This window comes from Mustela erminea, chromosome 8 (genome assembly GCF_009829155.1).
Source record: "Mustela erminea isolate mMusErm1 chromosome 8, mMusErm1.Pri, whole genome shotgun sequence".
Taxonomy (NCBI): Eukaryota; Metazoa; Chordata; class Mammalia; order Carnivora; family Mustelidae; genus Mustela; species Mustela erminea.
The window spans coordinates 107,859,713-107,885,489 of NC_045621.1; the positions used below are offsets into that span (position 1 = coordinate 107,859,713).

A 25,777-nucleotide genomic window follows, 5' to 3' on the forward strand; every position below is an offset into this window, starting at 1 on the left:
ACCATCACACATTGCACCTTGGCCAAGACCTTCACCACACTGACCCTGTGACTAGATGCAGAAGAAATTACAGAGTAAAGTTTACAAGAATCTAGGTTTAACCCTAACTTTTTAGTGCAAACTAGGCCTGACACTTTTTGCAAATCAGTGAACTCCAGTCTCAAGAAGGAAAACAAGCCTTTCCTGCTCACGTTGTTCTTTGGTGCCCCCATCAGACTAAAGAGTGTATAATAGATGGAAAAAGGTGGACGTAGGGATAAATGTCAGCTCTGACCCTCCCTAGCTGGGTGACCTTGGATAAGTCCCTGAACACATCTGAATCATAGCATCTCCATTTGTAATAACAACAGGACCACAGATGGCAGTTCTGTGGACTGACAGCAATGACGAGTGTGTAACAGAGTGGCTACTGCAAAGTTAAGTATTCAGTCACGCGATGGGCTGCCGTCATTGCTCTTACTGATGCAGTTGTTGACTGCACCATGGGGCTGGCAGAGAACAACGGTTCTGATGTTCTTTCAGACAAGTGACCATATCCTTTCCTAGAACCCTCTGGGAATCATCATCCCTTTTTTCCATCTTTGCATGATATTTTCAATTTTCTTGCTAAAATTCCAGAAACAGTTTGCTGCTCATTCCCCTGCTGCATTCCCAAGCAGGAAGTAGCATGCTTGCAGGCAGGTGTTGGCTGTTTGACTGAAAGGAATAAACAAAAAGCTGTGATGCACAGTTTGCTAGGATGTTTTATCCATTGTGTGCCATGGAAGTGGGTTCATTAGTGAGAAGCTAGCTCTGAAGGGTGCCCAAGGCAGAACAGTCAGAAAAGGCATCAGTCAGTATCAGCATCTGGTGAATGTTGGCATGAGAAAACCTATGTCTGTCAATTATTTAAAAGATCGTCCTGTCCGGAAATGGTGATCCTCATGGCAACTCCCACTGATTCGTAGCAGTCCCCTGGGAACAACTGGGAAGCTACTTGGCCCTGGCTGGAAGGAGGGCGTGATTAGCAGTGTCTGCATGGGATGGAAAGGGGAAATGTACGTGTGTTCTCTTAGGGTCCTACCTGTCCAGTACCTAAATTAATTGCTTGTTCACAGGACTGTGATATAAGCAGAAGTTCTTATGCTTCATTCACTAATTTCTTCATTTATAATAGTTCTTGTATTCCTGGATTTAACATATCTTTCAAGATCCCAGAGATCAAACAAAAGCTTGTTTAATTCATGTTGTTCTTCCCTATGCATTCCCTTTTGTCCCCCTTGAAAACAAGAGACTTTTATTCATGCAACTCTAACAGCTACTCATATATTCATGACCATCGTAAAAATGGGAGAATGGCCCAGAAAAAAGACAATACCAAAAGCTGGGAAATACTAGATAAATGAAAATAATAAATAAGCTATGTATATTTAGAGTTCTTGATAAAAATACCATTTTCTGCTAAGGTCTACCTACCTTTTATTTTTTTCTCAGACAGAGCATAGGGTATGTGTGATCTCTTCTCTTAAATCATAGTTGGGAGATAACAAATTTATATTCTTAAAGTAATTGGAAAATTGTGATTTATTTTCCTTTAATAGAAGTTATTTACTATATTTTTCTCATCTCCAACAAATTCTTGTTTGTAGTCAGAGGTTGGTATGCCAACATTGGGAATGTTTCCATGTAGTTGTCCATCTAAAATCCCACTAAAGCCAACTTTCCCTCAGGAAAGGTTCTTGAAGGTAACAGGGTGAAGCTATGAGGGGCCAGTACAGAAATTTGGTATTGACTGTGGATTAGTCCTTCCTTGTGTGGGTAGAGCAGAGAGAATAAAGGCATTGGAAGACTGGGAGCAGAACTTCAGCAGGAAAGACGAATGCACCACGAAGACTCTTTCTTGTTCTAATCGGAACCCTTCCCAGTCAGAACAGATTTTGAGATGGAAATACTTGGGAGAGTTATACTTTTGGGCCAGAGGGTGGTTGCCCATCAGAGGTCTCCTTTTATTTTAGATTCTGGAGAAAAGGGAAGGCAGCATGCTTTCTGCAGATCTACTGTCATATCTACATTTCCTGGAATGGCACCTTAAGGTGACCCCCTCCAGCACATTCAGGAATATCTAGAATTGGATCCATGTGTATTGTGTGTGAGATATTTCTGTGGGTAGAATTCCTAGTTTTATTAGAACCACAGAAGTGTCTTTAATTTTAGAAAAATAAGAAGGGTCAGGAAGGAGTCCTTATAAATAACATTGGCTTATTTAATAAAAGATAGTGAACTTAGGGACTTAAATCTCTCTTCTGGCTATTCTTGGATTTTAGTATACTTTGCTGTTTTTATATATCAAAATACTTGTGTATTAATTTAGTTAACATAGTATTTTCAAATAATGTTTTTTAACCTGAATTATTTAGATTTTGAGAACTTACCCAGATATTTATGACTGAATTAAATATTAAAAACTAAAAGAGGTAGTTTAGTTTAAGAAACTTTATGGTCAGGGAACACCTGAGTAGTTTAGTAGGTTAAACATCAGACGCTTGATTTTGGCTTAGGTCATGATCTCAGGGTCATGAGACTGAGCCTGGCATTCGGCTCCACATGGGGCATGGAGCCTTCTTGGGATTCTCTCTCTCCTTCTCCCTCTGCCCCTCTGCCACCTCACATGAGCTCTCTCTCTTTCTCTCTCTTCCTTTCTCAAAAATGAATGAACAAACAAACAAACAAGAGCAGTCAGTTAAAAAAATAATAATAAAAGAAACTTAATGGTCATATCCTGCTTAAAACCTTTCCAACGTAATTCATCTTGTTTATTTTTTTAAAAAATTTTTATTTATTTGACAGACAGAGATCACAAGTAGGCAGAGAGGCAGACAGAGAGAGAGGGGGAAGCAGGATCCCCGCTGAGCAGAGAGCCCGATGCGGGGCTCGATCCCAGGACCCCGGGATCATGACCTGAGCCAAAGGCAGAGACTTTAACCCACTGAGCCATCCAGGTGCCCCAATTCATCTTGTTTAATATCATTTTCCAGAGTTACTAGTGAAGCTAAAAATTGTAATTTAGTCACATGGCTTTTTCACAGAGTCAGTTTATGCCCCATAGATCTTCAGATTTGTTGATGGAGCAAACTTAGAACTGGAAACGGGATAAAAGCCCTCCCCCACCCCAAAGCAAAAGAAGTATGTACAAAGGGAGGTAAAGAAAGAAGGGGGGGTCAGATGGTGAGAGTGCTTCCAGGCCCACTTCCCAGCCCCTCCGCAGGCTGTGCTTTCCTCTGGAACACAGCCCAGAATTCCCTCTCCTTTCTCATCCTGTTTTGCTTTAGGACAAGATATGTTATCTTAACCTAGAGGATCTCAAATTGTGGTCTCTGGACCAGCGGCATCAGCCTCACTTAAGAATTGGCTGGAAATGGGAATTCTGGTGCCCCGCCTGGACCTACTCATTGGAAATTTGGGGTGGGTCCCAATAATCTGTGCTTTTAGCATGACTGCAGGTGATTCTCACATAGCTCCAGGTTGAGAAACATTACCTTAACCAGGTAATATTTCCAAAACTTGCCTGTGATAGGACTCACTGGGGTAGTTGGTTAAATAGATACCTTCCCAGGTCTCTTCTCAGAGATTTTGATTAAGTGAGTGTGTGATGAGGCCCCCAAAATGGCGATTGTTGATGAATATTTACAGGGATTCTCATCATCAGGAAGCTTTGGCACCACCAGGCGAGCTTCCCTCCCATATCCCATGGCACATTACCTGCTGCCCATGGGCCACAGCAATTTTCAGCAGCATGCTCCCTCAACCCTCTGTGTCCAGGCAGACCTGGGGCAGATGACATCCCTGGATCTGCCATCTCTGAACAGCCAAGTTGGTGCCTGCAGCATCTTCACAGATACCATGATGAGAATGTCATGACACCTTCCACCTCCCAGACATGTCCCCCCTTGCTGCCCTCCCCCCACACCCCAAATAAGCCACAGGAACCAAGCCCTTCTGCCATCATGGTCCTGCAGGAGACTCAAGCCACCAGACAGCAATTCTTCAGCCCAGCACCCTGGGCGTCTAGCGGTTAGAGCAGTAACTGAAGACAAAGTGAGGAAGTCAGGGAGACCATAGCCCGCTTATATCCTTATTTGATTTTTAAATAAAACATCACGCTTTCAGCGTTTGTTTTGTGTAATACATTTTGTTTCTTTATTGCAATTATCAGCTAAATGTGATGTATCCTTTTGTAAGTAGTTCCATGTCAGGATAATAAACACTAATGCTTATTGCCTGCTGTAATAGAGTAGTTCTAAGGCAGCTGTGTTCTCTTGTCTGTGTCTCTAGTTTTTCTGCCTGCCTCCTTGCTGGCAGCTGTCTCAGATGGAGGCTCTCAGTGCCTAGGGAGCCCTTTAGCTTACTGACTGCAATTGGTTCTGGTCTGGATGAACTATATACCATGGTCAGGGGTGGATGAAAAGTCAGAGGAAAACTGTTTCCAAGCCAGTTTCAGGTTGCCCTTCCTCTGAGGTGCACCCGCCATGGGCCACGGCTGAGCCGGCTGACTCGGGCCGGGATGAGGGACTTTGTAGTTGACAAATCATACCTGGAGGGCTGATGCCATGTGGCCATGACCTTGGAAGAGCTTTTTCGTTTCTCGGAGACTGCTTCCCTGCCATTTTTCAATAACGATGCCTACTTCTCTCTCTCTCTCTGTCCCCTCTCTTTTAATTCTGTTATGAAAAAGAAGAATTTGTAGAACACCTAAAACCATACTTGCCACATTTTCAAAAAATGCAAGTTCTGTCTTCTCTTAGTCATTCCTCAGTTGTTTGTATAGTTCATTTGCCAGAGAACCAGCTTCTCTAGAAGAATAATGTAAGTATCTGTTTAACAGGGACCCACCATGTGCCTTGCACACAAAAACCAAGTGGTTAAAGGGAACCATTTAGATAGCACTTACTACATTTCAGACACCATGTCAAGTGCCATCCTACGCAGTAGACAGTTCCGAATCACAGATGATGGAGCTGAGACAGAACAGGTTTAAATAAACTGCTGATGAATTCACAGATCCAAGATTTGTACCAGATATTCTGCTCTAAAGGCTATTGATGAAGCTATTCTTTACTATTGATGACCCAGACTTCAGCTTTGAGAGGCTTTCAGTCTAGAGCCTGAAGCCTAGTGTTTTTATTCAAAGAAAACCCCCCTCCACACACACACATGCATGCACAAATGATGTTTCCCTTAAAAACGAATTTTTAGACAATTGACTCTGTTGTTTCATCTCGCCAGCTGTACTTTCTCTGAAGAGTGGATTTACGGAGCGCAAATCTCCAGGGAGAAACGGCTAATTAAGGCACAGGCTTCCTAGCCAGCTGTTGCACGCAGAGAGAGGTAGTTCATGTTTAAATATCCAGGCTGTAAAGGGGAGGTGAGGCAGCAGAAGGCCTCTGCAAGCTGCCAAGAGATATTTCTTGTTGAATGGCACTGGAAGCAGAGACTGACACAGCACAATCTGTAAGTAACAGGACTGCGGGCTCCCCTAAATCGTGTCAGGGAAGCTCTGGGTAACACTGTTACCATGGATTCAAGTGCACTATGGCATTGAAGGTGCCACTTGGATACCCAGCAGGTATCTCCTTAAAACCTTCCTTTGTTGTACTTGCTTTCAAGATCTCTTTAAAATGATTCACAATTAATACCCACTCTGGAGGGTTATTCCAGGATTAAATAACAGTGCATACAACAGAGAGCATAATTAATGTGACTTTTATCTATCTATCCCTATATAAATACGAATATAATCAGACTATGCATACAGTGTTAGAAATATTGTCCTTTGGGGCGCCTGGGTGGCTCAGTGGGTTAAGCCGCTGCCTTCTGCTCAGGTCATGATCTCAGGGTCCTGGGATCGAGTCCCGCATTGGGCTCTCTGCTCAGCAGGGAGCCTGCTTCCTCCTCTCTCTCTCTCTGCCTGCCTCTCTGCCTACTTGTGATCTATCTCTGTCAAATAAATAAATAAAATCTTTAAAAAAAAAAAGAAATATTGTCCTTTAATATTTTCTTATGGAATCTTTCCCTATACTTATATAGTGGCAGATAAATTGTATTAGATGACAACTTGTTCACAATTTTTCCTGTCCTTGAATATTGGGGTTGATTTTTAATGTTTCGCTTCTTTTATGGTATAATGAGTTACTTACTACTGAATCTTGGGGCCTCAACAATTGCCCTGGTTAATTGCTCAATCTGTATGAATGCATATTTTTTAAGGCCTCACATTTACTTTGCCAGATTGTCAAGGGTGCTGCAGAATTTGGTAAAGGTTCCATGTGATACCTTCGGCCAAACTTCTAGAATGCAGGGTGACTTGCCTAGGAGTTAGCATCCTTTGGGGTGGCAACATCCACAGCCACACATAGTACTAATGAGTCTAAGTCATAAAATCATAAAACCCAACCCTGCTATGGCATTTAGCACCACCCTGTACCTAGGCATGGAGCTCGGTGTCCAGCTTCTGGAAAACTAGTATTTGCTCAATGTCTCCTATGTGTTGTGCAAGGCTGGAGCCCACATTAGGTCTTTTTTTGGTTTTTGTTTGTTTGTTTGTTTTTTGAATGTTGTTTTGGTTCCCCTCCTTTTCAAAATCACATATGTGCAAAACAGGTATTAATATTCTTACCTGTGGTACCCGGGTTGGGTAAACATTTGCCTTTAGCTCAGGTCGTGATCCCAGGATCCTGGGATCAAGTCCTCTGCTCAGCAGGGAGTCTGCCTCTCCCTCTCCCTCTGTGCTAGCTCTCTCTCTCTAATAAATAAATAAAAATCTTTAAAAATATTCTTATTTTCCTCTGGGGAACAGGGAGTTTAGGTGACTTGCTAAAGCTCATACAGTAGAGAACAGCTGACCAATTCTTTCTATGTGACTGACCTGGCACAGATGTACCAAAGAATTACATCCCTTGCCCCAGATCACACATGCTGGTATCAATAAGGAAGACTCTAAAGTGGTGACAAGCACGTCGACCCTTCCACTCTCCCTGTCAGAGGAGTGACACCTCCGTCCTTCCTCTGACCTAACTGAGAGCATATCAGAGAGAGAAAGGGGACCTGAAATGGAGGTGGGCAGCCCTCCACTTTGTTCTCTGGTGAGCCAGACAAAAATTTAAAATAGAGAGGGTAGAACAGAAGATGAAGAGACAGTGGGAAAAAAATATAGCATTTTCCAAGGGGAAATGGAAATAGCTATAGGGGAAAAATGGCTATATAAGCAGATTTAAGAAACTTATTCACCTCAGAACTGTGAGTAAGATTCTGGAGTCACTGGGTGGTTAGGCAGGTGCTTTGTAAAGCTCAGAGCCTACACACAGTCCAGTTGTGTTAGTAGCAGGAGTGTGAAGCTAATAAGAGCAGATATTTAAATCATAATGCCATCTAAAAATAAAAGTGGCCTCTAAATCAAAATTGCTTCTGCCACAGACAGCTCACCCCTTTGCAGGTTTTTATTGTATCTGTTTGTTCAGACTAAACACTGTGTCCATTTTGTGACCTGTTTATAGAGGGGATAATTGGGAGTGGGGATTGGTGTTCTGTTTTGGTTTACAATTCCTCAGAGAGAATTCTTGGCACATTTAGTTGTAATGATGATCACTGTCCTTCCTGTCAATCCTCAGGTACAGCTAGTGGGGGTCATTACCCAAGTGATATGGTCTCTTGAGGTGGGGGCTGACTAAAACATGCTGTGTCCATGGCAGCTTCTATCCATGCTCTTGAGTGCTCTGCAAATGAATTCTCCCTACATCCAGCAGGAGTATGCCTTGGGTTGTTCTGATATTGTTTAACTATCTTCCATGAGTGTCAATGTATAACTACACTCTTACCCAAAGAGGCCATAATCCCTACTGAAGAGTTATTAATTATACATGTACCTAGTGTTTGTATTCCAGGTTTCCCCAGGGAGCTCAAAGCACTTTGCAAATATGAATTGCAAACAATAAATAATGCCTTTGACTTCTAAGAAACCTATCTCTGAGGGTTTAAGCTGATGCCTCCCTGAGCATTCAGTGAAGCCCTCCCTTCTTTAGGGCAAGAAATCACCTCCTATCTTCTCCTGTAAGAAAAAGCAGGATTAATTTGTTTGCAAAACAGTAAATAAATAAGAACCACTGGCTGCTTTCTATATAAACTTGCTTCTCCTAGGAAATCACCAGTTCCGAAATCTCCCTTTCACTGAGCAGAAATTTGAACTTGAGACGAGGATCAGGTCTTTCAGAATTCTTCACGGCTGCTGTCTACCCTGCAAATTGTACACATTCAATTGATATCAATTGGTAATGAGACCAACTCTCCAGGTGGCTGTTTCAGAACTCACCACCACTCTTGCTTTTTTCCAATTCCCTGTTGTGTAAATGGAGCTCTTAAATATGGCGCTGCATTAATACAGCTCTTTGCAGAATCATTTTACAACAAAAATGATGACTCGGAGTATCAAGCCCATAATGATGATGATGATGATGATGATGATGATGCATCCTTTATCCTGATTCCATATGTAATTCTTGCAAAATAGCTTCAGGGATTACATAGTAATCAAAGTAATAACTATGACACAAGCCAACATTTATGAATGTCATGTTGCAGATACTCTGGAAGTTCTTAATAGGGCTTCGATTCTCAGGATTTCATGACGTAAATGCTATGACTATACCTATTTTGCATACACAAGAACTGAGGTACTGGGAGACTGTTCCATTTACCTAGGACCTCACTGGTAATATAGAGACACACGGGGGTCCGATCCTGGCCAACAGGCTAATCTTAACTATTACTCTGTCCTGCTTTTCAGAAAACATTTCAATAGGCACACAGGCTCAAGATTTTAACTGGACCACCATGTCCGTAATTCTACAATAATTCTGTCATTTGAAGGGATATGAAGCATCTTATGAAAAAAAAAATTATTCCCATACATTATAACCAGTCTTTGAGCTGGAGAGCAATGTTCCTAACTTACCATAAAGCAAGATCTTATTACACATGGCTGACTGAATCTAATTGGGTTGCAATCCACACAACCTCCCTGTCAATGGCTCTTAAATATCTATTTCCAGCCAATGCTTTTCTGCAAAATTCTAATCCCCACATTTCTTACTGTTTTTTGCTACCTTTAACTTTGTATTTATATTATAGCCTTAATACCTCATGTAAATTTTAGTAGTTAAAACCTGCTTTTGTCCCATTTTAAATCTCGTCTTTCCTTTCCATATTGCCAGTGTTATTCAAAGCTATTAATTAATACCTTCATTCTTTAGATGAGTGTTTACTAACTACCACATACCAGACGTCTTTGATAGGTACTGAAGACACAGAGGTGACCAAAAGAGAGAGCACCTCTGTCTTCCTGGATCTTAAATTCTTTGGAAGAGTCATATGTTAATACACTAAGAGAAACAATTATAAACTCTGCAGTTTTCTGTGAGAAAAGTTTCCTCCTATCAAAACTGGGGGAGGGACCAAAGAGGGTTTCCCTGGGGGAGAAATGGGGGAAGGTAGGTGGGTGGGGTGGATTCCTGCAGAGGAGATATAGCGGAGATAGCACCTGCAGACACTCTTTGTAGGCAGACAGAAGTGTGTGGCATTGCTGACAGGTGGTCGCACTGCCCACAGAGAATGAGGTGAGTGATGTGAGGGGGCCAGCTGGCACAGAGCATCCCCAGGCCTGGAACCCTTTGTCATGGTTCTTCACTTTGCCTTAACACACCCATCCTCTCATCAAATCCTGATGATCTTGGTGTGCCCTCTCAAAATTACCTTTTCTCTTATCCAATCTGGCCTTGACTATGCCTGTAGGCCTTTAGATGGTTTGCAGGGTTCTTGTCCCTAGCTGTCCTAAGGCACTGAGGCCTGGAGTTTTTCACTGCAATTTTTCCAAAATATATCCCACAATATTCTCTCCATTAGAAACTTCACTAACTCCTCAACCCTTGCAGTTAAACACAAACTCATGGGATGGTGTATACAGCCCTGTAGCATCTGGCATGGATGGCTTTTACATGGGGAGCTGAACTTCCTTTCAGAAAGTTTCCTGCTTTAAAAGCTCTTTTCTCTAAACTAGAATGTATTGTCAATCATAAGGAGCTTGGGGAGCTCTGGAGATCTTTGCTAAACATTGGAAAACACCAATGTAATTATTTTATTTTTCTTTCAAGAAAAGCACACCTGTCTCTCTTTCAGTGTTTCATGAGTGAACAAATATATTTGATGTAGTAAAAAAGTAACATTAGCTCTCTTAGTATGCACAGGTTTTCTGGAATGTGCTCATTCCTTCATTTGGCAGATATTTTGGCAGCCCTGACTATATGTAAGAACGGTGGAGGAAAAACTTTAAAGCCTGTGAACCTCTTTTGGCTGCAGTATAGGACAACAGGAGGGGATTGGGGGGAGATGGCTAACAGGTTGAGATAAGATTAGGTAATTTAAGTCATCCGACTTAATTATATTGATAGGTAGGGAGCGTTCTTCACAGGGAAGTGAGGCTGTCAGGCATGATGAAATAAGGTAAATGTGTTGTTGATACAGAGGAAAGTGAAAGAGAAAAGTGGGTCAGTGGGAAGTCAATGCATGGCTTAGGCATTGTAGAATATTGGGGGATGTCCTTGAATGAGGTGGCCACCTTTCCAACTGTTAAATTCTCCCATCAAAGCTGGAACATTTCCTCTAGGCCATAGCATTTGTTCTGTTTATAAAATTAGGTTTACTTTCCATCTTCACTGGGAGGTGTGAGCTCCATGAGAGCAGAATCCTTGACTGTGCAGTCTGAATGTCCAGGGGGAAAAAAAAAAAAAAAAAAGCACATAGTAGGTGCTCAGCAGACAAAAAAATGTGGAGGCTTAATTATATGGCCTTTTATTATTTTTTTTCCTCCAAGACTATTACTAATGTTTGCTCTTGCTTACTTTTCTTTTTTTCTTTCTTCTCCTTTTCTTTCTTTTCTTTGTTCTACTACATAAAATTCATCATCTCAGTAGAGAACAAAGTTTCTTGTCTTTTCTCTTCAGTGCATATGTAATGTGTACATCTTTTTGAAAGATTAAACTGCATAGTTAGGCAAGGGTATTTCATGTGTGTAAGTGTGCCTGGGTAAGAGGGTGTGAGTGTGTTAGTATGTTGTGGGTGTAGGGGGGAGATGTTCTTTGTTCTTATTTCATTTCTTTTGTACTTCATATTCAGACACAAGAGGTGGAGGAGAAAAACAAAGTATTCTGGGCTGCTACTGTCATCTCTTCTCTCTGTTCTGCCTCAGATCTGGAGGCGGAGACCCTCCCCCAGCTTCTTAGTTACCTCAAATCCGTGGCAGCAGGTAAACAGAGTAGTATAGTCCTTGGGTTCAAAACCTCCTGTTGCAACTGAGACTTCAGGCACATTTTTTCCCTGAGCTTCACTTTTTCTCATTTGTAACAAAAATAATAACTATTCCAAATTGTTGTCATGTCACAGCCTCTGACCCAGGGAAGTGGCTGGCTCCTTTTAGGAGTGGGACGAGACTCTTGGGAAGGGGTCTTGGGGAAGAACCAGAAGCAGGCTCTTTAGGTCTGCATCTTAGGACATCCCCATCTGTTCCTTTACTCCCTTATCAAGTGAAATGTCCCATATGAATACACAAGAGCTTTTACAAGTTTGGCATGAGATAGGCACTCAGTAAACTTTATTTTTAACCCATTCTCGAGCTTTCTCAAATGCAAGTTTCCATTTCCATGGCTAAGGCCCATGCTGGAATAAGAAGGAATAAGGTATCTAAAAGGGACAACACTCTGGATGGGGCCTTCATTTCTGAACAGGTGGGACTCCCTGTTGAAGAAACCCTCCCACCAAGAAAGGCCTCATGCTATTGTCTCTGTGCCATTAAACAGGATCCTGTGGTTACATCTTGATGATTTTGCATTGTGAAAAGTGCCTGAAGTTATTCATGAGCTAGTTACACTATTTGTTAATGATTGTGGAAAATGGTTTAGGAAATCATCTCTAATTGACCATCATTTATATTTTCATTTATGGAAGTGCCTGAAGCCAGCACTGACTGCTCTGTAATTTCTGCACTTGGCAGGCTGCATGGCACTGACGGGCATCAGGAAAACACAAAAGCCCAGGCATCTGGGTGCCATTCTGACCATGCTACACCTTTCACACTTGTAAGCTTTTTAACAAATCATGGTTCTATGCTCAACTTTTTTTTTTTAAGTCTTCCTTCTTCACCATTGCCAAGTGGTGTGCACAGTATTAGATGCTAAAATACTTTTAGACCTGATTATTAAGTGCAGGTTGGCTCCTCTCCCCATCACATGGATATATTTGTGCTCTGGGTCAATCACTGCTGGCCCCAGTCCTTGAGTGACATCACTAGAAAATGTATCAGGATTGTCATCCAGAGCAGCACTTTTGAAATTATCTTTATAAATAACACTTAGAAAAGGCAAAATTATGATTTGAAGAAATAATGGCTCCCTAGAGGTAATGGCTTCCTTAAGGAACACAAGATTTATATTCAATTGATTATCTTCTGCTTATTCTCCATGTGCACACCTGCATTCCACAGACATGCACACCCTCTTCTGTTGCTTCTCCCTACCTTTGACTTGCTATTACATCTTTTTCTTCCTTTTGTCTTCTTGCCTGTGTGACCAGGTTTTGTGTGCTCTTTATGACTCCAGTTCAGGGGTTATCGCCACCACTGGCAATCCTTCCCTGATTTTCCAGTTTTTTCACACAACAGATGTGTTTTCAGTATTTGTCTTCACTGTATGGTACTAGTCTTCTTATGGTCCTGGGTCACTCACTAGGCTCTGTGTGTCTTGGGGGAAAAGCTTTGTCTTTCTTCTCCAAGCAAGTGTTCATAACACCATTCCTGGAACATCATGGTGTGTCCCTCCTGTGTGCTGCATGTTGATGGAAGCCTACTCCTGCCAAGCTCCATATCGGCCACCATGGGTGATGGAAAGAAATAAGCACCAGCTTCCAGTAGAAGTGCGGGTTCTCAGTGGCATTTCAGCCAACCCGGTAACAAGTCGCAAATCGTGGCCCAGTATTTCTGCAGATTTGCATTGTTTCATACTGTCAGTACCTGTTGTCATCAAATTTTTTTTTTGTGAATGTTCACAAATACATGAATAGCTAACATTAGTTCCAAATAATGTAAAGTTTTAAGTGCCATGATCAAAAGCATCTATATTCAAAAGCAATTGGATCATAAAAAGTGAGCATAAAATTTACAAAGCCGCCTCATCCTGAATACTTTAAAGACCAATTACTATGTTGAGTTCTAATGACTATTGCCTTCAAACCCCATAAATCATATACAAATAAGAGGAGAGAGTTTTTAAATGTAAGTGAACTCTAATTGGGTCTCAGCAGAAAGGAAAATAGATCTTTAGTCGCTCAATGAAATCTCTAAGCCCATAAAACACCAGACAGTGTTTCCCATGGAGTTTTGGGATCTGTGCCTTTTACACATGCTGTAAAGACTGAATTCGGAGAACAAATCTGAGCCAGAGGAAACTGTTTGATTTCAAATATATCATTTGAAAAATAAAAACAAAAATAAATTAAGTTCCTAATTTTGTCATTCAATGTATTTTTTTTTATTATTATTAAAAAAAGAAGGTCATTCCATAATGTAAACCATAAGGAAACAGGGGTTTGGACAGAGTACCATGTAAGAGGAGCAGTTGGTCTGCGTTTATTCCCAGTAATGGGACTATTGCTATGCAAATGACTTTTGAGTTAAAGGTAAGACAGGTTGAGGAATATTTTGTGCAAACGTAAACAGAACCACTGAAATAGAAGACGATAATTGTTACTTATTAAGGTGCTTAGAATAAGGTTCAATGAAGTAAACCAGAACCCATCGCCGAATAAGCTGGAGGATTTGGTACCTGTTTACAACTTCCTCTGAGAGTTTTCAAGGTTGTTTTGAATAAGAAATGAATTGAGCCCTAGAAAATCATCATAGCTGAGTGGATCTGGGAATGCTCAGCGCATTGCAGTTACTGACTCATGAGAAATTCTCAAATAGCTGAGGTTTTTTTTTTCCAGGATAACTGATTCTTTTCAGTTCTAATCTCTCCTCACCTTCCACGATAGAAATAGGAAGAACAACCTTAGTGTTTAACTTTGCCATAGAAATCGACTTTATCTTCCATGAGGCTTGCAGTACTGTCAGTATAAATGTCTGCTTTTTCCAAGAAGCTTAAAAAATACGTTGTTTTTTTTTTTTTAAATTTTAGAGGCATTTCACTAAATTTAGCATTCAGTTGTGCATGCAGTGATTTGTGGACAAGCTCTGGACAACCAAGTTTGGCTTCAAAGTGGCCACAAATTGGTTTTTAGTGTTTTCTTTGTGAAGTCTAGCTAAGTAGGATTATCATGCAGACATATGCCTTCCTCCAAAAGGCCTTTATTTTTATATGGTGGGTGCATATAAAAGAAGAGACCTAAAGCATGACTGCTACCCTACAAGGAAATCCAGATTACAGTTAGATTAGAGGGAAGAGCTGTGTGAAATGACTGGTAACAGGTTAGACAAACTATATTCTCTTTGTATGCAAAGTTAATGTAAAACAAGAATCTGTATGTCATAATTTTTGATGTATAAAGATGAACTATGAGGAAAAAAGTTTAGACAATCCCTAGAACAAAATAGTCAACTCATATTTAATACTATTAATTATACCCATAACAATACCTAACATTCATAGCTGTAACAATGAAAACTATTGAAATTATCATGATCAACCCTATATGTTGAAGCATGGGTGACATAAAAGAAATATTTTTCATATATCACCAAAACCATTCACTCCTTCAGTCTATTAAAAAAAATCAATAAATATTTATTGAACCCCTCACTAGAAGCTAGGCATTTTTTTCTCTACACTGGGTATACCCCAGGAAAAAAATACAGGTAAAGTTCAGTTATGGAGCTTATAATTAAATAGATAATGAAAATCACTAAACAAGTTTAAAAAAAAAAGATATGAATTAAGAAAAGAGCAGGATGGTGATAAGTACTCTAAAAACTAGTTATTTGAAAACAAAATAGACTTTTCTACAGTGTCTTACCAAAGTCTTTGTAAGGAATATTTTTACATAGTGACTCAGAATCAGTTTGTATAACTAAAACAATATTTCCCCTAAGTGTAGGGAATATTATTCATATTTTCTGTTTTGGACTCTTCCATTTTATTAAATCTCTGCCTTTATGGAACTGACATTCTAGTATACAGATATAGACAATAAATAATAAATGTTAACAATAAGCAAAATGTTGCAAGGTGATAAGCTCTGTGTGTGTGAGGGGGAGAGCTGGGTAAAGAGGTCAGGAATACATATAAGTGAGGCGAGGGTCTCACAGTTTCTAACATGGCCATCAGAGAACTCTTAAACAGGTGGTATTTGAGCAAAGACTTGGAGGATTTTGAAGTGGGTGTGGGTTTTGGGGGGACACATGGGTATATCCAGAGAAAAGTGTTCCAGGCAGAGAAAACAGAAAATGCAAAGTCTGAGACAGATATATGCTTGTTAAGGGAAGCATCATGACTGGGTCCCAGTGAGAAAGGGGAATGGGGAAGGTAATAAGGAAAGGGGAAACGGGGTAGGTGATAAGGAAAGAGAAGCAATAAAAGTGATTGGACCTTATAATCATAACAAAGACATTGCCTTCTAGTCTGGATAAGATGGGGAGTCATCGAAGGGCTTTGAGCAGGGAAATAGTTTATCTGATTTACAGCAACTAATCTGATTTTTATTGATATATATGATTTAACAAGATTGTTCTAGATGCTCTGGTAAGAATAGTCTATAAGAAGCTAAGGCTAGAAGAGGAGTAGTTAGGAGGCTATTGAAATCATCTGATGAGAAATGTTGGCTATTTGGATGAGGGTCATAATAATGGAATTGATGGGAGGTAAAGAAATAGTTGGACTCAGCATATATTTTATTTTATTTTATTTTATTTTATTTTATTTTATTTTATTTTAAAGATTTTATTTCTATTTATTTGATAGAGATCACAAGTCGACAGAGAGGCAGGCAGAGAGAGAGGAGGAAGCAGGCTCTCCGCAGAGAGCCCAATGCGGGGCTCGATCCCAGGACCCTGGGATCACAACCTGAGCCAAAGGCAGAGGCTTTAACCCACTGAGCCACCCAGGTGCCCCTCAGCATATATTTTAAAAGGGGTGCATAAAATTATGTCATACTCTGCTGGAAATAGGATATGAGACAAAGAAACATGAAGGGAGGTTCTAAGATTTTTGGGGGCCAATCGCCGGGAAGTAGAGGCTTGCCACTTCTGGGTGGGAAGTTATGGAAGGAACAGGTTTAGAAAAGAGGATCATAAATTCTGTCTTGGGCATATTAAGGTTTGAGGTTATTAGGCATCTGAGTAGAGATGTTGAGAAAGTAATTGTATAGAGGAACCTGCAGGTGGCAGGGGAGACCAATCTGGAGATAGAAATTTGGAATTGGTCTACATTTAGATAATATACTGGGTTCAGTAGTGTCCCTCCAAATTCACCTTAGAACGTCAGAATGTGATTTTATGTAGAAATGGCACAACTTAATTAGTTAGTACAATTAACTAGTTATGGTAAAGTCATGCTGGATTAGAGTAGATCCTAAATCCAATGACTGGTATCTTTATAAGAAGAAGGGATAGGGATACATAGACTCAGGGACACATGGAGACACACAGAGAGAAGGACATGTGGCATGACAATAGAGGCAGAGATTGAAATAATGCAGATATAAGACAAGGAACACCAAAGATTGTCAGGTCCCAGAAGAAATTACAAAAAGACAGGAAAGATTCTCCCCTGGAGTCTTTAGAAGACTTGTGAAAATGCTGACACTTTGATTTCAAACTTACAGCTTTCCAAATTATGTGTAACAGAAATTCTAGGATACCAAAAAGATAACATTGGAATCCTATCACTGGATGAGATTGTCAAGGCAGTGAGTATTGAAAAGTCCATAGACTGAGCCCTTGTACTTGAACATTAAGAGGGCAAGCAGAAATAGAGGAATCAGTGATGCAGAGGGAGAAAGATGGCCAGTGAAGAAGGAAGGAAACTAGGAGAGAGAATGTCCTGGAAGCTAAATAAAGAATTTTACAGAGAAGAGAGTGACCTGTATAGAATGTTAAGGAGAGTTAAGGGGAGTTAAGATGGGGATTTTAAGTGGAAAATTAGATTTAGCAACATGAAGGTCATTAATGACCTCAGCAATAGAAGTTTTAGGAGAGACCCAGGGGTGAAATCTTATTGGAGGGAGTTTAGAAGTAGATGGGAGAGAGGAATTGGAGACAGGAAATATAGATAAAACCTCAGGAGTTTTATTGCAGACCAAAAGAGAACAGAGAAAAACGGCAATGGCTAAAGTTAACAAAGTTTAAGAGTTTTCTTTTCTTTTCATTTTTTCTCCTTTAAGATAGGAAAAAATGTTAATGAAACAACAACAAAAAAGATTGTAAAGGAAGGGGGATGTTGGGGCTCAGTCATTAAGCATCTACCTTCAGCTCAGGTCATGATCCCAGGGTCCTGGGTTCAAGCCCTGTGTCAGGCTCCCTGATCAGCGGGAAGCCTGCTTCTCCCTTTCCTACTTCCCTGCTTTTGTTCCCTCTCTTGCTATTACTCTCTGTCAAATAAATAAAATCTTAAAAAAAAAAAAAAAGTAGGGTATGTTGACTAAGTGATGTCTTCAAGTACATGAGAAGGATGAGAAGCAATGCATAAAATGATATTAGGTGAGATCATGGACAGTTTATATAAGTTAAATAATAGAAGGTAAAAGACTTGGGTTTAGAAATTGATAGGTTAGTAAATGTGGTGACAGGAGGTTGTGGATGTTGTGAGAACTGGCCATGCTGGTGGAAGACCCTTTAGATCTGCCATGCACACTGGGTTTGTAGGCTAATTTTCTTTAGATACCAATTTTTGTATGTCAGGCCAGTCACTCATATGTCTAAAGCCCTTTATGGGACCCCTCTTTACAAGCACAAGTCCAGATTCTTTGTCACTCTGGTGTGAACCTTCTTTGCTTGGTCTCTCTCTACTAATCTCTTCCAAGTTTCCCCTCAACATGCAGGATCTTAATTTTTTTTTTCCATCTTTCAGAATGAGAAGGTTGGTTGGGTGCATGTTCTGCTAATATGCTCATCAACGCTAATGGCCTACAGCTTTACTGCTTCAAGCATGGTAAAACTCAACAGCATTGTTCTTAAATCTCTACAACTGCATAAGCATATCACCTTATATTTTGTTCTATTTTGTTTTCCTAGCTAACTTCTACCTTCCTCCAACAAACCTCTTTCTCTGAAAAACACTATCTCATTACCTCAGCCCTTTAACTGCTCATAATTTTTGTTTCCATTTTCAGATTATTTAAATTCTAGTTAGTTGACTTACAGTGCAATATTGGTTTCAGGAGAATTCAGTGATGCACTAGTTACCAGCATCATCATTTTGAATTCACAAAATGTGTATGTTCTGTCAAATCATTTACCTTTCCCTTTGCTCCACCATCAATATCTCTGTCCAACCACGCATCCATCTTCCCCACCACACATCTCTTTGGAGTCAGGATGCTATACTGGAGGGAACATGTACTTTGAAGTTCTGTACTTCTGAGTTTGAATCTTCTTCTCCTTATTTTTATTATCATTCTTTATTTGTGTAGCTGTTTACATCCCTGAAAATCTAGTTCCTGATCTGAAGATTTAATTAAAAAATATCAATATCTTGGGGCACCTGGATACCTCAGTCAGTTAAGCATTTGACTCTTGATCTCAGCTCAAGTCTTGATCTCAGGGTTGTGAGTTCGAGCCCTTCTTTGGGCTCCACACTGGGCATAGAGCCTATTTAAAGAAAAAAAAAGAAAAAAAAAAAAAGGAAATCATATCTTTAGGGGCACCTGGGTAGCTCAGCCAGTTAAGCATCTGCCTTCAGCTCAGCTCATGATCCTGGGGTCCTGGGATCCTGCCCCACATTGGGTTCTCTGCTCAGTGGAAAGTCTGCTTCTCCTTCTGCTTTCCACTTGTTTTCTCTCCCTCTCTCTCACTCTCTGAAATAAATAAACAAAATTAAAAAAAAAAAGAAAAGAATAGAAGTATCTTTAATACAGAATTAAATGTCTAAAATACAGTAGGCGTGTATGACCTTGCTTTTGCTTTCAACTAGATTATAAACTTCTTAAAAATAGAACTAAAATATTGTAACTATTCATTTATTTAGTATCCAGCACACATTAGGCATTGAATAATTTTTAGTTCATAATTTTGGTGGAGTGTTAATAAAATTCTCCAGAATGGATTTTTTTTTAATTTTTTATTTTTTATAAACATATATTTTTATCCCCAGGGGTACAGGTCTGTGAATCACCAGGTTTACACACTTCACAGCACTCACCAAGGCACATACCCTCCCCAATGTCTATAATCCCACCCCCTTCTCCCAAACCCCCTCCCCCCAGCAACCCTCAGTTTGTTTTGTGAGATTAAGAGTCACTTATGGTTTGTCTCCCTCCCAATCCCATCTTGTTTCATTTATTCTACTCCTACCCACTTAAGCCCCCATGTTGCATCACCACTTCCTCATATCAGGGAGATCATATGATAGTTGTCTTTCTCCGCTTGACTTATTTCGCTAAGCATGATACGCTCTAGTTCCATCCATGTTGTCGCAAATGGCAAGATTTCATTTCTTTTGATGGCTGCATAGTATTCCATTGTGTATATATACCACATCTTCTTGATCCATTCATCTGTTGATGGACATCTAGGTTCTTTCCATAGTTTGGCTATTGTGGACATTGCTGCTATAAACATTCGGGTGCACGTGCACCTTTGGATCACTACGTTTGTATCTTTAGGGTAAAGCAACCTCTTCGACCTCAGCCGCAGCAACATCTTCCTAGGAACAACTCCAAAGGCAAGGGAAGCAAGGCCAAAAATGAACTATTGGGATTTCATCAAGATCAAAAGCTTTTGCACAGCAAAGGAAACAGTTAACAAAATCAAAAGACAACTGACAGAATGGGAGAAGATATTTGCAAACGACATATCAGATAAAGGACTAGTGTCCAGAATCTATAAAGAACTTAGCAAACTCAACACCCAAAGAACAAATAATCCAATCAAGAAATGGGCAGAGGACATGAATAGACATTTCTGCAAAGAAGACATCCAGATGGCCAACAGACACATGAAAAAGTGCTCCATATCACTCGGCATCAGGGAAATACAAATCAAAACCACAATGAGATATCACCTCACACCAGTCAGAATGGCTAAAATCAACAAGTCAGGAAATGACAGATGCTGGCGAGGATGCAGAGAAAGGGGAACCCTCCTACACTGTTGGTGGGAATGCAAGCTGGTGCAGCCACTCTGGAAAACAGCATGAAGGTTCCTCAAAATGTTGAAAATAGAACTGCCCTATGACCCAGCAATTGCAGAATGGATTTTTATTCAAAAAATATCTTCAGGAGGATTATGATAGCCAACCCTGTGTTATACTTTATAGATACAAAGATGAATAGGCAACTACCCCTCCTAGGGGCCTTAAATTCAAGAGGAAAGACAATGTAAACATGATAAATTGAGTTTGTTACTAAAAGTGAGCACAGTGGCAATATAGTAGATTATGCCGCCCTTAGGGGTTAGTGAAGACTTGGGTCACATGAGCTGGATGTAAAAGAATGAAGTGTAACCTGCCAGGAAGAAGAGGAGGCAGAGGAAAAGAAAAACACACAGAGGTAAAGAAGTGCATTATTTGGAAAGATGCTGAGTATTCAGGTATGATTCAGATATGAAAAATATGTATGTGATAAAGTTAGAAAGGTTTAAAAAAAAACCTTTGTACATCAGGCTAAGAAGTTGGAATATATCATACAGAATTAAGGAGGCTTAGGATTTTTTTAAGTGCTAGAGTTGCAAGACTGAATACGTGTTATAATAGTCACACTAATGGCAGCGTGGAAGACAGTAGAGTAAGAACACTGGAAAAGTGGGAACTGGTAAGAAAAAAGAAAACAAAATCATGTTTTTAAATGACTGAGATGAAAGAATCTTTACCCTAAAGCCAACTCAAGAATTCAACTAGATATTATTTGGACTTTTCAATTTTTAGTTTCTACTTCATTTTTTCCCATGCTTATGAATAGACAATTATCGAGCAGGATATGAATAATAAAATGACCTGCTAAATGGTATGTGGTATCCTTTGTGGAATATTAGAAGAGTTTTGAAATAGGGCCAACAGAGAGACCAGGGAGAAGGTCATGTGAAGATAAAGAACATCTGAGTGATGCATCTACAAGCCAAGGAACGCCAGGGATTGCCAGCATCCACCAGAAGCGAAGAAGAGGCATAAAAGTATCCTAGCCTAGAGCCTTTAAGAAAACATTTTGTACTTCTAGAATCCAGAACTATTGTCCAGATAAAATAAATTTATGTTGTTTAAGGAGAAAAAAAAAAAAAAAAGAAAAGAAAAGAAAGAAAAGAGATCCAACATCTCCCAAGGAGAGCATGGCTTCTCCTTAACCTGAAGGTCTCTCTCCTCAGCTAGAAACATCCACATAGATATGTAGAGATGATCTGTCACTGATCAATTTAAAGCCTAGACAAATCCAACTGTAAGCTTGTCAAACCTATGGGCCTATGAGTATTTGGAATGTGCGGTCCCAATGGTCAGGACTGCAGGGAGAGACTGCTCTATAGGATGTCTTATGAGGTGCACATGAGTGATACAAAGCTGTCCAGGACAGATGTAACCAAATCCTAATAGGCTGAGTTGTCACTCCAAAGAGTCAAGGTTTTCTACTATGCTTCTGGGAGACCAAAGAGTTCTTTGGGCCAACATGAGGTTTTGGGGTGAAGGTGGGTGGAGAGGGAGAGGACAGTGGCATCAGCAGCCTAGAGGTAGCCTCCCATTCTTGTGTCAACTCAAGAAGCTCCAGGGTTGTTCTGCTTTCTATAACTTTCACTTTAGGTTTCATTTAATAAAATACTCTGTTTTGTTAAATATTTTATTTTTTTAAGTAATCTCTACACCCAACATGGGGCTCATATGCACAACACTGAGGTCAAGAGTTGTTCATACTATTGGCTAAACCAGCCAGGCCCCCAAAAGTGCTCTAATTTGCAAACAATTTGAAAACGACTGGACTAGATATATAAGACAAATCCAGATGCATGGGAAAGAGATAGAACCCTAAATACTAAAAAGAGACAAAATATTCAAGCCAATTGGTTGGAATCCAAATCTGAATTAATTCCCTGAAACATCACAGCCTCAAATGCAGGAGGATAAGCTAGTGCAGACACAACCAAATTGTAGAGGGAACCTTCAGGAATTATTCACTTCCTCAGGCATACCACTCCTTGTGTTCTTCTGAAGTTCTCCCGGCTTTGAGTCAGTAAATACCAAGGTGAAACAGTTTCTAAGAATAATTCATTGGCCTCTGAATTTATTGAGAATATGTATCACCTAGATTTGTACTGTTTCAGAGGAGTTATTTCTTTAGATATAAAAGTTTCTAAGCCCCACTGAATTTGTTCATCCTTCCTGCCTGCCTTCCTGCTTGCCTTCCTTCCTTCCTTCTTAACTTCCTTCCTTCCTTTCTCCTCCCCTCCCTCCGTCCCTCCCTCCCTCGTCTCCTCCTTCCCTCTTCTTTCCTGCCTCCCTCCTTGCTTGCTTGCTTGTTTCCTTTAAAATTTACTGAGTATTTACCATAGTCCAGACGCTGGGAATCTAAGATATGTGCAGATCCTCAAGGTGCTTAGAGATTTGTGTGAGAGACAGGTGAGTATACAAATAACATAGTCCAGTACCTGTTAAAGTAGAAATGAGCAGAGCCTGTAGGAGAAGATAATGATTGCATCAAAACTCCTAAGAAATTGATATCAGTATTTGTATGGCTCTAGAAGAACTGGTTGCAGTATTTCAGACATAAACTGTGATGTTGGGGATGCTTCAGAAAACTCTGATAGACATGGCCCCTGTGAGATTGTTAACATGTAAGATGGATCATTGTGAAGCGGGTGTTAGAGAAGAGGTTTAAAATATAAGTTATTTTAAAATGGACAAATGCATACAGAATACGTTTGCAGAATCTGCATGTGTATATGAATTACCCAGACAGTGGAATGGCAAGACTCCAAATACCCTCAAGAAATGTGGTCCTCATCACCGTACCTAACACATAATTATCACATTCTGATTTAGTTTATTGGGTTGAAATAGACATGAAAACACTCCAGTTCTTAGAACTGGAAGGAGTCTGGAAGAGCATGCCACTGAACAACCCACCAGTGCACACAAAGGGTGTTTCCTTATCATAGGCTGGCTGTGGCCAGGTCCCCTTGCCCTATACCTGAACATTTGCACCACCACTGCAGCTCAGCTCCTCTCAGCACCAAATATGCTACTGCTCCAGAGCTAGTATTCATATTTAAGTGATAAAAACCCAGACGATAATAGTTAGGAAACCATATGTAGAAATATGCAACAGACAGAGCCAAAAGGAGAGAGAGCGAACGAACCAGGGAAACCAGCATTAGCTGTAGTGGTTCTTGTATCAACTGATTCAATTGTGTATCAGTCTAATAGGCCAAATGTTTTTCTTCTATTCTGGCTTAGATGATTTTATAATCTTATTTCACATTATGTAGTATGAAATTCCATGAAGGCAACTAGGAAGGAAAGGAATTATAAAAAGTGGTAGGAATTGAAGAGAGAATGGAAAAGGATTCTATCTTATTAAAGTTTTGACAATCCAATTACACAATAGACTTGAGCTTCTTTTATATTCCAACCTGGCATTATGGTTTTTCATCACACACACACACACACACTCAAAACACACACAAATTTTGCACATGTACTCAGGATTTTCCATATGGACCCAGATGTTATAATAATACAGCATTTTAAAAAATTTGAATAATGAAATTTGTGTAGTACATATAATATATATATATAATATAATATATAGGATATATGTATATACAAAGAGTAATATATGTATGCTATATACACTATATACATGTACTGATATAGCATTTTTAAAAATTTGGATAATAGGATATATATAAATCCTTAGAAAACAGTAATGATCAACTAAGACAATCTGATAATATTTTTGCATTTTATGAATCCTATGTTTAATTCTAATTTCTAATATTTTTTCAAGGAAGCTTACAGGTTCGCTATCAGCTAAGCAAGGAAGAAACCCACGTTTTCAATATTGATGCAGAGAACTTTGCTAACAGAAGGATGCACCACCTGAACATTAACCGGGAGGGAAGAGAGCTTACAATTCAGGTACCTTACTTCTCTTCTCATTCGGCCAAATATGCTTTGTCTGTTCAGTAAAATTTTCTGAGCTTCTACCCTAAACCAAGTGTGCAGCCAAGTTCTAGAGACAGATACTTGACTCCAGCTTTTGAAGAACTGAACAAAATTGAACTACAGTGTGTTCCTCTCTTCCTACCAGTACCAACATCACCTGAGACCTTGATAGGGATGCAAATTTTGGGGCCTGACATCAGATCTACTTAATCAAAACTTCTTTGCAAGAGGGGTAGCAGGTGATTCTGAAGCTCGATCAAGTTTGGTAACCCCGAACTGGAGTATAAGAGGAAGACACACAGCTGAAGAGAAAATCACAAGAGACTCGCAAGGGCTAGGGTTGAAATTGCACAGATATGGGAACATAGATGATGTCACTGATCTCTTCTGGGCATCAGTATTTTTTTCTTGGATAAAGTTAGGAATAAACTGAGTAATGAAGGTGAGTAGGAACTGGCAAACTGGAGGAGGGAAAGAAATGCTCACATGGTGGGTCTACATGAGAATAAGCAAAGAGGTCCAGCAGGTTATAGTGTGTGGCAGGTACACTGGAATTCCATTGGTCTTGGTATAAAAGGCAAGGATCAGGTGAGAGAAGTGGCAGAGTCCAGCTCATCCTATTCAAATCATGACCTCAAGTGAGCCCTTCCATCTGTCTAGCAAGTGCCTCTTATTATTATTATTTTTTAATCTTTCACTTTCTGGATCACCTAGATGGTAATTTTAAACCTCCTTCTTTCTCCTTAAACCACAACAATTACAACCCTATCTTTACTTGCACAAGTTAACTTTGTTTTCTTCTTTCTTGTGATAAATGTAGCATTTAGAATGCCTGCACACTCTCACCACCACATACACCCGCCCACATGCATTGGTGTTCAGGCACTCTGTCTCCCTCATGTTGGTGAATATGAGCAGACAGGGCTTCTATCTAAGACTGATTCCATGACTTGTGGGACAGGTCTCTTACCCCACTGAAGAACATCAGTATAGCATCTTCCCCTCCTTTGTCAACATTTCCTAGTTCTGTTGGATGACTTCCCAAAGCATAAACATGCAAGGTTTGCATGCATTACAAATGTAACTACAATACAACACAACACAATACAACATGACAAAAAACACTCTCTACATCAGGGAGGGGAACATCTCTCTTGTCTGACTTCATACAGTGTTCCATTTTTTCTTTCAGTTTTTTGCCCACATCCTTGGAAATGTTTAAATATTTGGTCTTCCAAGTGCACTTCCTTTTTCTTAAGCCTATAAAGGATTTGTCTCTGCGGTGGACTAAAATTATACTTCTCAAAACACCAGTAGTCTTACATAATCTAACAATCATTTCCTTAATTGTCCTCCCATTGGCATTTGACAGAGTAATGCCTTAGCTCTTGAGATAAATTCTTATTTAG

At 40.0% G+C, this 25,777-nt stretch overlaps 1 protein-coding gene across 2 annotated transcripts in view; it reads left to right on the top strand.

Annotated features, from left to right (window-relative positions):
• Positions 1–25,777, top strand: part of CNTNAP5 (contactin associated protein family member 5) — an 825,683-nt gene that overhangs the window by 742,319 nt on the left and 57,587 nt on the right. For both annotated transcript variants that reach the window (XM_032353926.1, XM_032353927.1), the window contains one exon: positions 24,211–24,341. In XM_032353926.1, the coding sequence (XP_032209817.1) occupies positions 24,211–24,341 (131 nt within the window). The remainder of the gene's footprint in view (positions 1–24,210; positions 24,342–25,777) is intronic.